The 15,406-nt window shown below is 37.1% G+C and overlaps 1 protein-coding gene across 1 annotated transcript; it reads right to left on the bottom strand.

Moving 5' to 3' along the window:
• Positions 1–3,005: 3,005 nt before the first annotated feature.
• GJA3 (gap junction protein alpha 3) lies at positions 3,006–4,397 on the bottom strand. The gene has a single exon (XM_043997292.1). The coding sequence runs from the start codon at positions 4,395–4,397 to the stop codon at positions 3,006–3,008; it is 1,392 nt and encodes a 463-aa protein (XP_043853227.1).
• Between the last annotated feature and the right edge of the window lie 11,009 nt (positions 4,398–15,406).

The raw sequence follows: 15,406 nt of genomic DNA, 5'->3' as shown, positions 1-15,406 counted from the left end.
ATCATTTGAATTTTTTAGACAACTTTAGTGAAATGGGAAAAAACCACACCCCAAATCTCCCAATTAAATCATAAATTGTGTTGATAAATATCAGTAGACTATTTAAATGATTGTGAAAAATATATGATGAAATATGTCTTGTCCATAATGTGTAACTGTCTAATTTTTCATTGCACATTTTAATACTTAAAATAATTTATTAAAAGAGAGCAACCTTCCACACCACTCATCTACCCCCGGGGGCAGAGAAGCCTGACCTTTTGGTTTCAAAAACACTAATACCTCAAACAGCAGTATAACTCAAGTAAGAAATGTCATTTTTCACTTTTAAAAAGAACTGTGTGACCAGTAAATTCACCTGTAAATTAACAAATATCTCCTTCCACAGATGCTGTTCTACCTCACAAAATTTCATTACTTCTTGGTTCCTTAATTGTTTCTAATACTACTGAAGGAAGCAAATTTAATCCAATTTACATTTAAAACAGGTATTTCACACAAATCCCTTCAAACAAACTAAATCTCTGCCCATGTACTAGGGAGAAGAGGCTTAAGCTATTCTAAATGCAATTGTATCATAGAGGGATAACCATACACATGTTATCCATTATGCATAAAATTAAATTTTCACAAATTTAAAAATGAAAACTATAATCAATCCTCCCCCTCCCTCAACTCAAAATCAAATGGTGGGAAACCAAGAAGTTTAAAATTTGTTAGAGGTGTGGTCATAGTAGAAGTTCCTGAGGCATGTGTTCAAACACAGCCTTACGAGTTGTAGCTTTGATTTTGGCATACTGACTACAACCTTTTCTAAAATGAGATGCTTTTACAAGGGAGGTGGTCCAAAGGCATACATCTATGCTGAGAAGTTGGTTTCTTTTTCTAAGATTAGATGATCAATAATGGATTAAACCTTCTACTCTTGTATCAGAACTCCCCATAAGACTGAGGGTATGATTTAAACTAGGAATGGGAGAGGGTATTTTCAGTAGTTTACAAAAGTTAAAACGACTTTTGCTCATTATCAGATTGTAAGATATATTAGAGAAGGTGCTTTAGGGAGAATGGTCTCAAATGAAATCAAATTAATATAAGTTAATTTCCTGAATTTAAAAAGCAATGAATTTCATAAAGGGACAGACAGACAATATAGCTAGGGGAGGGGAGGGAGTTGCACTAGTGATGGTATGAAAGTTGAAAAATAGCCAGTCCTAATCCATGGAAGTTAGAAGTGGGAAATGTGAAAAGGATCAGGCCCAATGTTGCTACTTTTTATGAGCTAATTCATTGGCTCATAGATGACTTTACCACTCTATAGCTTGAAAGCTTACTGTATCAATGGTTTTGCTAAGTTCCTGAAAAAAATGATTAACTAAAAGTTATTTTTAGCAAAGAGGTATGCATAAGGAAAAACTTGGCCAATTTACATCCATAAGTAATATCCCAGTCAGTAGAGACTCGTTTGATGTATAATCAAGTAAAACTGTTAAGTCTATACTTATGCTCAAATTAGGAAGTTGAATGTATTCTATTTTTATTTTTACTTTAAGAAGCATAAAAGACTAGGAATCTTATGGGTGATTTATTCTGTACTTTTAAAAACTGTAGGTCATTAATTCATCTGAACTAGTCTGGTGACCATGGTTATGTTTCAATTTTCTGTTCAAAATTTTTAAAAGTTCAAAGGTTTGGAATGCTTATCTGTTTTTTTCCTCTTCCCTAATAGCAGTCAGTAGACCTATGAAGTTGCAGACTTCCTTTAAAAAGAAGAGGCCAAATGTTTACCTATATGTAAATGGGCCAATTTAATACTAGCTGGATTATCATAATTTCTAATACTAATAAGTTTCTTTTTCTCAAAAAGACTGAAGGTTGAAAAATGAATGGCACACTTGTCCTTAAAGACTCAAGTCTAAAATGGGACACTGAAAAAGAGAAATTCTTAAAGCATTCCTTCCAGTGACACTTTTACTTCAATTTTCCCACTGGGTGAAAGCAATTGATCTATAGCATACCCTCGAATTATGACTCTTGCCCCTGGAGAATCAGTATACTTTGCATTATATTATATGATTAACACATGATATGAATTTCCTGTGCCTCACTGTGCAGGTTCAGAAGTACAAATGCCTCTGGTTGTTTCTTAAAAAAAAAGCAACCCCCCAAACAAAAAAAAAACCCACCCCAATTTAAAAAAATTTGCATGCCACTTAAATTTTTTTTAGACCAGGTCAGCATATAGTCACTGAAAAGCAAATGCACCTGTAGGCTAAGAGTACCAAATAAGGATGGAATTGAATATGCCCACTGAGTTACTCCACTAACCAGAGAGGTTTTGTCCAGCTGAGGAATACATGGCCATTTGGATGAGATCTCAGCTAGAAAACCTAGTGAATAGAGAGCTGGGCCTGGAGTCAGGAAGACCCAATTTCAAATCTGACCTCAGATATTTCCTAGCTGTGTGACCCTGGGCAATTCATTTAACCTCTATCTGCCTCAAGAGTTTCCTCAACTGAAAAATGAGGATAATAGCACCTACCTCTCATGGTTGTTGTGAGGGTCAAATGAGATATTTGCCAGCACTTAGCACAGTGGCTGACACAGATTAGGCACAGTGTCAATACTTAAGAAATAAGAGGGATCTGTAGGCAGTGCACAAACCAATTTGTAAATTCTGCTCAGGTTACAAGGCCAGTGCCTGCTGCGATTGGACACCTTAGGGACTAACAATCAGATCTCACTTTGTTTACTTTCATTCTATCAGAAAATGTTGCCTTTATGTCCACCATAACTCACAGTGTGTTAAGAACAGCAGGTATTAACATAAGGAAGCCTAGTCTCTTCTTCTCGATCTTATTTCTCCTCTCAGCCTAGGACCTGTCTTTCTTCTGGTTCTTGCTGATTCAACTGTGAATTTTATTTATTAAAATTTTTTTCTAGAAGAAAGGTTACTTTAAAACTCTCTTGAGAGATGAGTGTGGAGAGAGAGAGAATGAACAATGTTAGACGGCTAAGTCATCCGATCTGGCTCTACCACTGCTGGACTTACTAGCCTTGCTTAACCGTCTTGTATCAATGAGAAGCAGTGGGGGTGGGTGCATCTCAACTGTGGTGGTACCTGGCTGTTTCTCCCCATTAGAATTTGCCTCTGATTTAGTGGCCCCAAGACTGCTACTACTCCCATTAATCAACAGCAGGGGCACCTTACTTCCCCCACCACTGTCTCCTCTCTCTTGGAGGAGCTGTCGGACACTGCTTGGGGTGGTGGGAGTACCAGGGGTTGTGTCAGGTGGGGATGACTTCCTTTCAAAAGTCTGTTGCTCTGCCTCCTGGTTGGCCCAGTTCTGCTCAGTCATTAAGATGTGGTGGTGGTTGCCACCATAATACTTGGCCGGGGCTGCCTTATTGCGCTCCTCAGGAAGGGTTACCATTCTGAATTCTGTGGGTTGTGGAGGAGCCCCAGGATAACCTGTTGTGGTTGCCTGTCCTAGGGAAGAGGCAGACTGAGTATAGTAAGGTGGGAATCCAACAGTAGGTGGGGCAGAATGGGAGGAAAGCAGAAGTGGGCCTATGCCGCTACATTTTGAGGGTAGGATTTTGGCTTCAGGAGAATTGGCACTATAATGGTTGGTCATACCCTGTTTAAGCTTTTTCCAGCCCAGGTGATAGATCTCCAGCATGTTGAGCAAGAGAGACACACAAGCCACCACTAACATGAAAATAATGAATATGGTCTTTTCTGTGGGCCTGGAGATAAAGCAGTCCACAGTGTTGGGGCAGGGCCACCGGTCACAACGGTATAGTGGCTTCAACTCAAAACCATATAGGAAATACTGCCCCACAATGAAGCCCACTTCAAACAGAGTCTTGAAGATAATGTTAAAGACATAGGTGCGGAGCAGAGCACCAGCTATCCGGACTTTGCCTCGATCATCTCGGATTGGAGGCTTTTCTTTCTTTTCCATCCTGGTACCCTCTTTTCTGCTAAGTGGTTCTCTGTGGCTGTTGGGACCACCAAGTTCCCCTACTCCCTGGTGCAGGTTGTCTTTCTTAAGCTGTTCTCCCTCTTTTTCCTTCTTTTTTTCCTCCATGCGTACGATGTGCAGCACGTGGCCCAGATAAATGAGGGTGGGTGTAGAGACGAATATGATCTGCAGGACCCAGAAGCGAATGTGGGAAATGGGAAAGGCCTTGTCATAGCAGACATTTTCACAACCTGGCTGTTGAGTGTTACACGTAAAGTCTGACTGTTCATCTCCCCAGACTTCTTCTGCAGCCGCACCCAGCACCAGGATTCTGAAGATGAACAGAACAGTCAGCCAAACTTTGCCAATCACGGTAGAGTGTTCTTGTGCGTTCTCTAATAGTCTCCCCAGAAAGCTCCAGTCACCCATTGCTTCAGATTCCTAACCTATAATGGGAACATCATTACTGTTGTTAATAAACAAATACTCATCAAATGAATCATAGACATTGTATAGCAACTTAAGTACCTATGTAAAATACCTGCTGGGTCACTGACCCCAACAATGGATGAGGCCAGGCTACAGCTTTTGTGGGTTTTGTTTTAGAGGGATGCAGTCCCAAATTCTAAACGCTGTATAGTATGTACTGTAGAAGCTTCTATATGACAACACTCATTCATTGTCTTATGCTACGCTATGCAAGACTGTGAGCTTGAAAGGTAGAACACATGCAAAGGTCAATGCAAACTTTAAAAATGTCATGTGTGTGTAAGTTATTGTGGCTTACAAAGAAATTTGAAAATGTTCCCTTACAAGTAATAGCAAAGCTCATGGAATCTTAGCACTGGAAAAGACACTAGAGATGAGAGAGCACAACAGAGGGGAAACTTCATTTTCAACTTTATAGTCCCCAGCACCAGCAAAGGTGTTTAACAAGTGCTTGATGAACTGAACTGAATTTCACATGCATAAAAAAGGTCCAAGGGGGCTGTGACTTATACAGCTTTTTTAAAAAATGTAATAAACATTTTTATTTATAGTTTGGGGTTCCAATTTTTATCCCTCCTTCCTTCCCTCCCCTCCCCTCTCCCTGAGGCAGCAAGCAATCAGATATGGGTTATATATGTATGATTATGCAAAGTATTACCATATTTGTCATTTTGTACAAGAACACTTGATTAATAGAAAAAATGAAAGTGAAAAATAGAATGCTTCAGTCTGTTCAATCAATATCAGTTCTGACTTATCCAGCTTTATTGAGCCATCCTGACCTCCAGTAAAACTCTCTCTTCTTCCACACAACTTCTGTTGTGTAGATTTCTTGCTTTTACCAAAACAAAAACTATCAGTTTCAAGGCATCTGCTAAACTTGAAGACAATTTATATATTTTTTGGAATCACAGTTGCATAAATATTTTAATAAAATGAATGACTTCTTTGGCCATGACATCCCAATGAAACAAAGAACTTAAATCTAAATTTAAATTGAATTTTAAATGACCCTCAGTCCTCTGTTGCCCCTTTTGCTTTTGCAGTTACAATGCCTGAGTAGTGGGGAAATGGCAAAAGGTATTAAGAAATGCTTGTTTTAAAAAAAGAAATGCTTGTTTATACATAAGTATATATGTATATATACACACATATACTTATATATACATATGTGTATAGATAGTCTATATATTATTTATACATACATACATACATATACATGTTTCTATTCTGTATACATACACACAATACGCTTATTGTTTATATACCTTGGATACCAAACCCTTATCAGAGGAATCTAATACAAAGATTTTTAATAATAAATAACAAAGTATCTATCTATCTGTCTGTCTATCTTTGTAGATGTATACCAAAAGCCATTCCTCAATAGATAAGCATAGCATATGAACAATTCTTAAAAGAAGAAGGGCAAACCATTAACAAACGCATCAAAGAATGCTCCAACTCACAAAGAACAAGAAAACTGTGAATCAAAACCCTGCCTCATACTCGCAAATCAACAAAGATGACAAAAGATGGGAATAGTCAGTGTTGGAGAGGTTGTAGGAAGATGGGCAGACCAATGGATACAGAAATTGTGAAGTCATTTTGGAAAGTGATTTGGAATTATGAAAATAATGTGAAAATGTTTATACCTTTTGACCCAGAGATTCTACTACAAGGAGGCCATTGAGAAGAAAGTATCCATATACACCAAAATATTTATAGCAGCACTTTTTGTGATAGCAAAGAATTGAAAACAAAATAGATGCCCATTGACTGGGAAATGGCTAAACAAGTTGTGTCACATGAATGTAATGAAATGTTACTGTGCTATAAGAAATGATGAATATGACAAATAAAGAGAAACATGGATGAATCTACAAAAACTGATGCAGTATAAAGTAAACAGAACCAAAAATATATATATACATGTGAGGGAAAAATTCATCCTCTTTTCAATAATTCTCAGGAACTCAGCAGTGAGGTGACAAAGGCTTTATTTTCTTCTCATGAGAAGGAGGCACCCTAGTGTGCAGCTAGTGGGTGCCCCGAAAGGGGGCTCACAGGCCCTGTTTTATACCCTAGTCCCTAACGCGAATGGACCTTCCCCTTTTTCATCACTGGTCGGGGTTACAATCTATGCGGAAAAACTAGCTAATTGGAACGCAGTATTCCCACCCCTCTTCCTTGTATGGGCATAACTCAGGAGTGGACCTTATACTTCCTTATAAGGACAGAACTCTGGAGAGGACCTAATTGAGACCAGGGCTCCTTGAACCATGTGACCTTGCTAACCTGAGGGGGAGGAGGAGATCTGAGACCTTTGTCCTACAAACAGGTCAGGGAAGTATGACTGACAGTTATATCCACATTGAGAGGAGACAGTTACCCATTTCTCACAATACACAATGACTAAAACAATGTAAAAGGAAAGAAACACATACACACACACAAATCAAAAGTGAATGCTACAAAATTATAAAGAACAAGTAGGGCTAGAGAGAATAGACATTAGACTGGAGGATGGTCCCAACCAACCACTTAGCAGAGGTGGGAGGTCCACAATTGTTGCACATCGTATATATTTTTAGATTTTTTGATATATTTGTCAGTTATGTTGCTTCTTTCCTCTTTCAAATTTTTTTCACTTAAAAATACTATTTGTTATTTTGGATAGATCAATAAATAAAATATCAATATCAATAAATAAAAAAATAAAAAAATAAAATATCAATAAAAACATTTTAAAATAAGTGAAACCAGAAGACTAAAGGAAGTTGCAGGTAAATGGAAAGCTGCTTCTTAGATTCTCTTTGGAGAGTCAAATAAAGATGGCAGAGTTAGTTTTATTACACATCAAAAGACAACAAGAAAAATGTTTTCATAGGATACTCTGCCATTTTACATTTTAGTATTTAGCATGAGCATAAGGATAGGGTCTGGGAGGCAGTGTTGTATAGTGAATAGAGAGCTGGCCTCAAAACTCTGAAGACCTAGTTCGCATCTCACCTCAGACACATACTGGCTGTGTGACTCTGGACAAGTTGCTTAATCTCTCACTGCTCTAGGCAAACCATGCCTTGTGGAGAAGGTGCTGACTTGCATTGCTTTTTTAAAAAATAATATTTTATCCCCTCCCCACAAATACATGTTAAAACAAAATTTAAAAACATTTTTTAAAAAAAGTTTTGAGTTCCAAATTCTATCCCTCATTCCTGCCCCTTTCTTGAGACAGTGAGCCATCTGATATAATTTACATATATACAAGCTTGTAAAACATTTCCCTATTAGTCATTTTGTACAAGAAGACTTGAATAAAAAGAAGGAATTAAAGAAATAAAGTGAAAAAGAGCATGCTTCAGTCTGTATTCAGCCAGTATTAGTTCTTTCTCTGGTGGTAGAGAGCATGCTTCATCATGAGTCCTTTGGGATTGTCTTGGATCATTGTATTGCTAAGAATAGCTATGTCATTCATCGTTCTTCATTGTATAATATTGCTGTTACTGTGTATAATGTTCTCCTGGTTTTGCTCACTTAACTTTTCATCAGTTCACATAAGTCTTTCCAGGTTTTTCTGAAATCATCCTGACTGGCATTGTTAGAGGGAGTTTATTCACCTAGGAGTTCCCTTTACCAAAGAAATTACAGGTCCAGCACTTATCTATATGATGAACACAAATAAAAAATGAACTATAAAGATAACTGTAGCTTATGTGCCAACAACAGTTATAGAGATTAAAAAAGAGAAATTCCATAAAGAGCTCAAACCTTCCAAATTAAATAATTATGTTTAATATTTGGTGACTTCAATGCAAAAGTAAGCATAGAGAAGAACAGCAAAGAATATGTTGGAAAATCATGGATTTTTCGTGGAAAATCCAGGATTAAGAATTAGAAAGGACCTGAGAGATCACCTAGATCAATCTCCTCATTTCATGTCTGAAGAAACCGAAGCCCAGGGAAGGTAAGTGACTTGCCTGAGGTAACAAAGGTAATGAACATCAGAGGCAGGATTCCAAGCTAGGATCTCTGACTCCCGAGCCAACGGGCTTAACCCACAAGTAATGTCAAACTCAATTAGAAATAAGGCCCACTAATCCATACACAAGGATCCCTGAGGCTGCATGTTGACTTAGTTTTAAGATGGAACATTATCTATATTTTATATTTTGTTAAATATTTCCCAATTACATTTTAATCTGGTTTGAGCAGGTCATTTCTATTATACCGACTATATCTTTACCATCACACAGTTTACTAAGAGGTGTGGAGAATACACAGTGATCCCACTGTACTTGTTGTTTATTAACTCTTTTAAAAAGCCTTTGATTTGGTAATAGCCAGAGCAAAATATTCCTTGAAAGTTCTCTACCAACAAGTGGTCTCCCACACATAAAAACCTGCAGGGATCTTGCCTGTGTGGACAGTCACCGCACTAACAAAGATCGTAGACTCTGCAATCTGTCTTCATGAATGGCTGTGGCTCAAACATTCAACATTTAATGGCAGAGTCTGAAAGACCTGGGTTCAAATCATACCTCAGGCACTCACTAGCTGTGTGATCCTGGGTAAGTCATTTACATCTCTCTAGGCCTCAAATTCCTCATCTGTAACATGAAGGGGTTGGATTTGATGGCCTCTAAACATCCTTCTAGCACCATATGTATGATTCTGTGCTCTACTAATCCTAGAAACACTGTATCTAATGTGGCAATGAGCCTTTCTGAATTTATCTGGCAGGTGCTCAGACCACAGACACACTCTGTTACTACTTAAAGCCTTTCGGATTGGTAGAGTTTGCATTTCAATAACAACTTTCAGAGAGTTTGGGGCTAGCTTTTGGGCAGAACTCACTACAAAAATTGCTGGGAAAACTGGAATGCAGTTTGGCAAAAACTAGGCATAGACCAACATCTCACATTGTATATCTTGTATAAGGTCAAAATGGGTACATGATTTAGATGTGAATTGTGATATCATAAGTAAATTAGGGAAGCATGGAAAAATGTATCTCTCAAATCTATGCATAAGGGAAGAGGATTGAAATGGATAATTGACTGTTGTTTGTCTTTTGTTCTTGAAGAGGGTTAATGGCATCACAAAGGTGATATCTTGATTTGCAAACTCATTGGATTTAAGTAAGGCAGACCTCACTCTGTCCTCTAGAGGGTGACAAGACAAAAGTCAAGATGACTGGCAATGAGCCAGGATGCTGTGGCGACTGGTTTTTCTAAATTAAGGCCTTTCCCAAATCTCAGTTTGTCTGAGGCAAGCCCATTCGATGACTAAGGGCTAGGTAAGAATTAAGACAAAAGACAGCCTAGTTTACCATCACAAAGGTATATAGATCTGGGAGGGAAAGAGTTTCTAGGCAGACCAGAAATCAATTGCTATTTTCACTCATTCTAAGCCATTTAAACCTAGACAATGAGCCACAGAGTATCAGGCTTGGGACTATTATTGGCCATTTAATAAAAGTTAGAGTGATTTGAGTTTGAAGGCATAGTCAAGTAGCTCCATTTTAATCAAAATGGGCTTTTTAAAAGTCTGTTTTTTCATAAATAAAAACTGCACAGGACAAAAATGTAAATTGTCCCAGAATTTTGAAAAAGATTAAAAAAATAAACATTTTTTATTTAAAGTTTTGAGTTCCAAATGTTACCCCTCCTCCCCACCAGGCAGTGAGTAATCATATATGAAAAAATGTTTTGAAAAATAGTTTGAAAAAAATCTATCCCTCAAACCCCAAAACATCTTACAAAGTATGAGTGACCAAAAAATACATTCCTATGGACAAAGCACCCACAATGTAAGGGTATGTGCCCCATGTGGAGAGAGGGACCACATGTGGCAAGGGAAAAGGAGAAGGAGGGGAAGGAGGAAGATGAGGAGGAGGAAGAGGAAGAGGAAGAAGAAATAACATCATTTTCCAACTTGAATTGGCAGGATGGGTCCCTAGACAGCAGCTACCATTACTCATAGATAACATGCTAAAATACTTAATACAAAACATTTTCCTAAAAACCTGGTTCACTCCCTCCCACAAATTACACAGCATCTATGGGAGGAGTAAACTTAAACTTAGACCATAATAGTAATGATGCATACATGTAAGGTTTTTTACGTGTAATTTTGATTACATGAAATCAGAAAGTTTTTTCATAAACTAAAGTAATACAGCCAAAATTAGAAGGAAAGAAAACAATTGAGAAAAATTTTACATCAAGTTTCTCTGATAAAGGCCTTATTTATCAAATATATAGGGAATGGAGTAAAATTTATTAAAAATATGAGTCATTCTCTAATTGATAAATGGTCAGAGGATATGAAAAGGCAATTTTCAGAAGAAGAAATCAGTTATCTATAGTCATATGAAAAAATGTTCTAAATCATTATTGATTAGAGAAATGAAAATTAAAGTTCTGACTTCGCACCTAAAGACTGGCTAACATGAAAATGAGGAAAATGATAAATGTTGGAGGGGAATGTATAAAAGCAGAGACATTAATGTATTGTTGGTAAAGTTGTGAACTGGTCCAACTGTTCTAGAGAACTTGCCCAAAGGGCTATAAAATTATGCATACCCTTTGACCCAGTAATACCACTATGTGGTCTGTTTTCCAAAGAGGTCAAAGAAAAAGGAAAAAGACCCAAATGTACAAAAATATTTATAGCAGCTCTTTTCTGTGGTAGGAAGGAATTGGAAATTGAAGGGATGCCTATCAATTGGGGAATGACTGAACAAGTTGTGGTATATGATTATAATGGAATAGATGTGCAAAAACATTTATAGCAGTTCTTTTTATGGTGACATAGAATTGGAAATTGAGGAGATACTCATCAATTGGGGAATGGTCAAATAAGTTGTGGTACATAATTGTGATGGAATATTATTATGCTCTAAGAAATGATGAGCAGGATGCTTTCAGAAAAACCTGAGAAGACATATATGAATTGATGCAAAGTGAAGTGAGCAGAAATAGGAGATCACTGTACATAATAATAGAATATTATAATGATTATCAAGTATAAAAGACAATTATTCTAATCAATAAAATTATCTAAGATAATTCAAAAAGACTCATGATGAAAAATGCTGTCCACCTCCACAGAGAGAACTAATGGACTGAGTGCAAATTGAAGTATATTTTTAAATTTTTCTTTATTTTTCTTGCTTTTTTCTTACAACATGGCTAATTTGAAATATGTTTTGCATAACTTAACATGTATGACTGAAATCATATTGCTTGCTTTCTCAATGGATAGGGGAGAGGCAGGAGGGAGAGAATTGGGAACCTCCCAATGTACTAATAAATAAATAAATAAATAATGAATTTAAATAAAACAAAATAAATAAAAATATAACAACAAATCTTTTTTTTAAGACCTTGGGGCATCTCTATCCCACAGTGAAATATTTGAGTAGAATTTTGGTGGAGTCTTTTATGCATATGTAAAAATCATGCAAAAATTCCTAGAAAGACAGAAAACCAGAGATAATTATTCAGCAATTCTCTGATTATTTATCTCCAACACTTTCATACTTCTGCTCACAGTGCTTGGCATGTATTAAGCGCTTATTGTTGTATAATGCTTAATACTTATATTAAATTTAATTGAATAAATGTCTTTTTTTTGGGGGGGGCAATGAGAGTTAAGTGACTTAACCAGGGTCACACAGCTAGTAAGTGTCAAGTGTCTGAGGCCAGATTTGAACTCAGGTCCTCCTGAATCCAGGGCCGGTACTTTATTCACTAAGCCACCTAGCTGCCCAATTCTCTGATTATTAATAGCAAACCACAAAACGGAGAGCTATGGGCTTGCCAAAAAATATTTCACTACTGTCGTGGAAGACATCCACCATAGTCACAGAACCTAAGAGTTCAGAGGGACTTTGAAGGCACTTCAATTTGTTCATCTAACCTTTGCTTGAAATCTTCTGGTGAGAAAACCCACTAGTTCAGGAGGCAGTTCATTCTACTTCAGCACATCTTCAGTTATTAGGGAAGTTTTCTCTTAGGTCAAGCCCATATTTCCTCTCTGTTGCATATCTATTGTTCTATATTGTTATGTCTCTGCCCTGTGTGGGCAAATAGAGAAAGTAAAATTCCTCTTCCATATAACATGTATCTATATATTTGAAGGCATCTCTCATGTTCCCCACCCCGCCCCGCCCCACCAAAGTCCTCTCTTCTCTAGGTTAAACATCCTCAGGTGCTTTATTGATCCTTATTTGGCATAAGCCCAAGGACCATCACCACCCTGGATGCCCTCCTCTGAAATGTTCTTCCATTTATCAATTTCTTTACTAAAATCTGACACTCAGAACTGAACACATTACTCGAGATATGATCTAATCATGAGAGACTACAGTAGGACTATAAGCTTTATAACTCTTGACAGTATACACTCACTGACTCTTAAGCTCATTGGCTGCCAAATAATGCTGATTCATATTGAGCTAAAACTCTGTGATGTTTTCAGATGAATTCTTGTCCAGCCCTGCCTTATGCTTGTTAATTGAACTTTTTTTGGAACCCATCATAAGGCTTTGTTTATTCCTGTTGCATTTCATCATATTAGATTTAGTCTAGCATTCCAGTCCAGTGAATTCTTGTTGGATCCTGACTGTCAATAAGTCAGCCATCCCTTCTCCAAATGGGAGAAGCATGCCAGTTATTCTTTTATGAAAATCATTTCTAAATACATAGGGCCACATCCTTGACCATGCCATTAATGACTGTTTTCAAAGTGGACATCAACCCATTAATGAATACTCTTTGGATTCAACCATTTAGGTGGAGCAATAGAGCATGAGCCTAGAATCAGAAAGACCTGAGTTCAAATCTGTCCTCAGACACTTACTAATTGTGTGATCCTGAGCAAGTCACTGAATCAGTTTCCACAAATGTAAAATGGAAATAGTAACAGGAGCTACCTTGTGGGATTGTTGTGAAGATCAAGTGAGATGGTATTTGTATTGTGCTTTGCACAGTGCCTGGCACATAGCATATATTATATATATGCTTATTTGCCCCTCTTCCCATTCCCAAATCAACCTAACTGCACTACTGCATAGTCTCACAACTCTTCATCTTGCCCACAGGAACAGCATGAGAAATTTTGTCAAATTGTTTGCTAAAATCTAGAGAAGGAATCTATAGTATTCTTCTGACCTACCAGTATTGTCCCTCTGCAGATCCATGATTTCCAGTGGACCAGAATGGAACCTATCCACACCTTTTCATCCTGCATAACTCCAACTCATGGCCTACTATGAAAATTCACCACATTGCATCCACCCCAAATACTGGTAGCCAAGACCTCTTGACATTGAACACACACCAATGGGATATATGTGCTCTCCACAGGTTATGCCTCATTCTCATTACATGACCAGTTCTCTTTCTCTAGTTATACCTCTTTCTGATAACATCATCATTTACACTGCTTCTCCCACACAATTCGGCATTGGTCAAGTCTCACTTTACTCACCCTCATCATGAATCTTCCCAGTGTCCTTTGGGTAACCTGCAAATTAAATTCTTCAGAGACTGATATTTCATGACATAGTCACATAGTTTTACTGGGAAAATGCCGTTAAAAAGATCGACTTTCATTTCAGGAAAACTTTGGCTATTGGAAACATCACAAAATTTTCCGAAGGCAATGCAGGCTGCCATCTTCTCTTTAATTTTAGATTTAATTCTTTCCTTTGATGATATCTGTTCAGGATCTATGTGCTATTGGAGCAACTCTATAATTGTCTATCATCGTTTGCATGATAGATATCCTTTATCTTTTTAGTTTTTCCCATGTGGATGGTTAAGTTGAACTCTTTTGAGTGGCTCTTATTTTCCTAAATAAGTTCTACATTGTTCCAAGGCTTGATGCAATTATGAACAATATCATCTACAAAAAGGAACTTGTGACCTTATGACATATAGGGGATCTCTCCTCCATTTGGATTATATACTACACTAATGGAGGCAAACACCTTAAGTGAATTTTCATTTTTCTATTTTATACCTCATTTATTAATAATCAAAAGGACAAATAAAACTATTTTTGTTGTTATGCAGTATGTCTCAAAAGTCCTCAAAGTTATTCAAGCTAAAAATAACACTTATAGGGGCAGCTAGGTGGTGCAGTGGATAAAGCACCGGCCCTGGATTCAGGAGTACCTGAGTTCAAATCTGGTCTCAGACACTTGACACTTACTAGCTGTGTGACTGACCCTGGGCAAGTCACTTAACCCCCATTGCCCCGCAAAAAAATTTTAAAAATGCACTTATACTCTGTATATTTCAGTGAACCTGGTAAGATTTTGAAAAAGGAATGGCCGACCTCTTGTTGGATGAGAGTCTTCAAGGTAGAATTTCATTCTATGAAAGAAGCTACTTTAAAAAAAAAAAACTGTGCCCTTTTTAGTTAATTTTTTGACTATAAAGAAGTGCTCTTTAGTATAACATCTTTATGAAAGCCAGCCCATTTTTATATCATACCATACAATACTATGCATGGCCTTGATACAAATATTGATTATTCTCATGAACATTTTGTAGAAATGGGAAAATAAATTTCCACATAATCATAAGGATAGGTAGTTATTGAAATTTTCTTGGTTGGCTTCCTCTGTTCCCCCTCCAAACTTTTGGTTATCTTCCTCTCTTTTAGGTACCTTAAGGAATAATTCTTCAAAGCCTTCAACATGGTATCACCTCTAACATAGACCTCTTTTTGTATTCTTGATCTAATTCAGTTGTTCTTCCCATCTTTATTTTCTTTAGTCATTTCTAATTCTCACATGGTAATCCAGAACTGTAATATTAGTGTTACAGATGGTATCTTCACTATACATACATACATGCATGTACATATATACACACAAACATACACACATATATACATAAATGTGAAGAAAAAAGTTTGCTACAGAAACTTTT

The sequence above is a fragment of the Dromiciops gliroides genome, chromosome 3 (genome assembly GCF_019393635.1).
Source record: "Dromiciops gliroides isolate mDroGli1 chromosome 3, mDroGli1.pri, whole genome shotgun sequence".
NCBI lineage: Eukaryota > Metazoa > Chordata > Mammalia > Microbiotheria > Microbiotheriidae > Dromiciops > Dromiciops gliroides.
The sequence above is the reverse complement of the archived record's forward strand: the minus strand, read 5'-3'. Positions and strand labels throughout refer to the sequence as shown.

Bases quoted from the DNA above. Each gene is read 5' to 3' on its own strand.
- GJA3 (XM_043997292.1), bottom strand. From the start codon at position 4,397: ATGGGTGACTGGAGCTTTCTGGGGAGACTATTAGAGAACGCACAAGAA.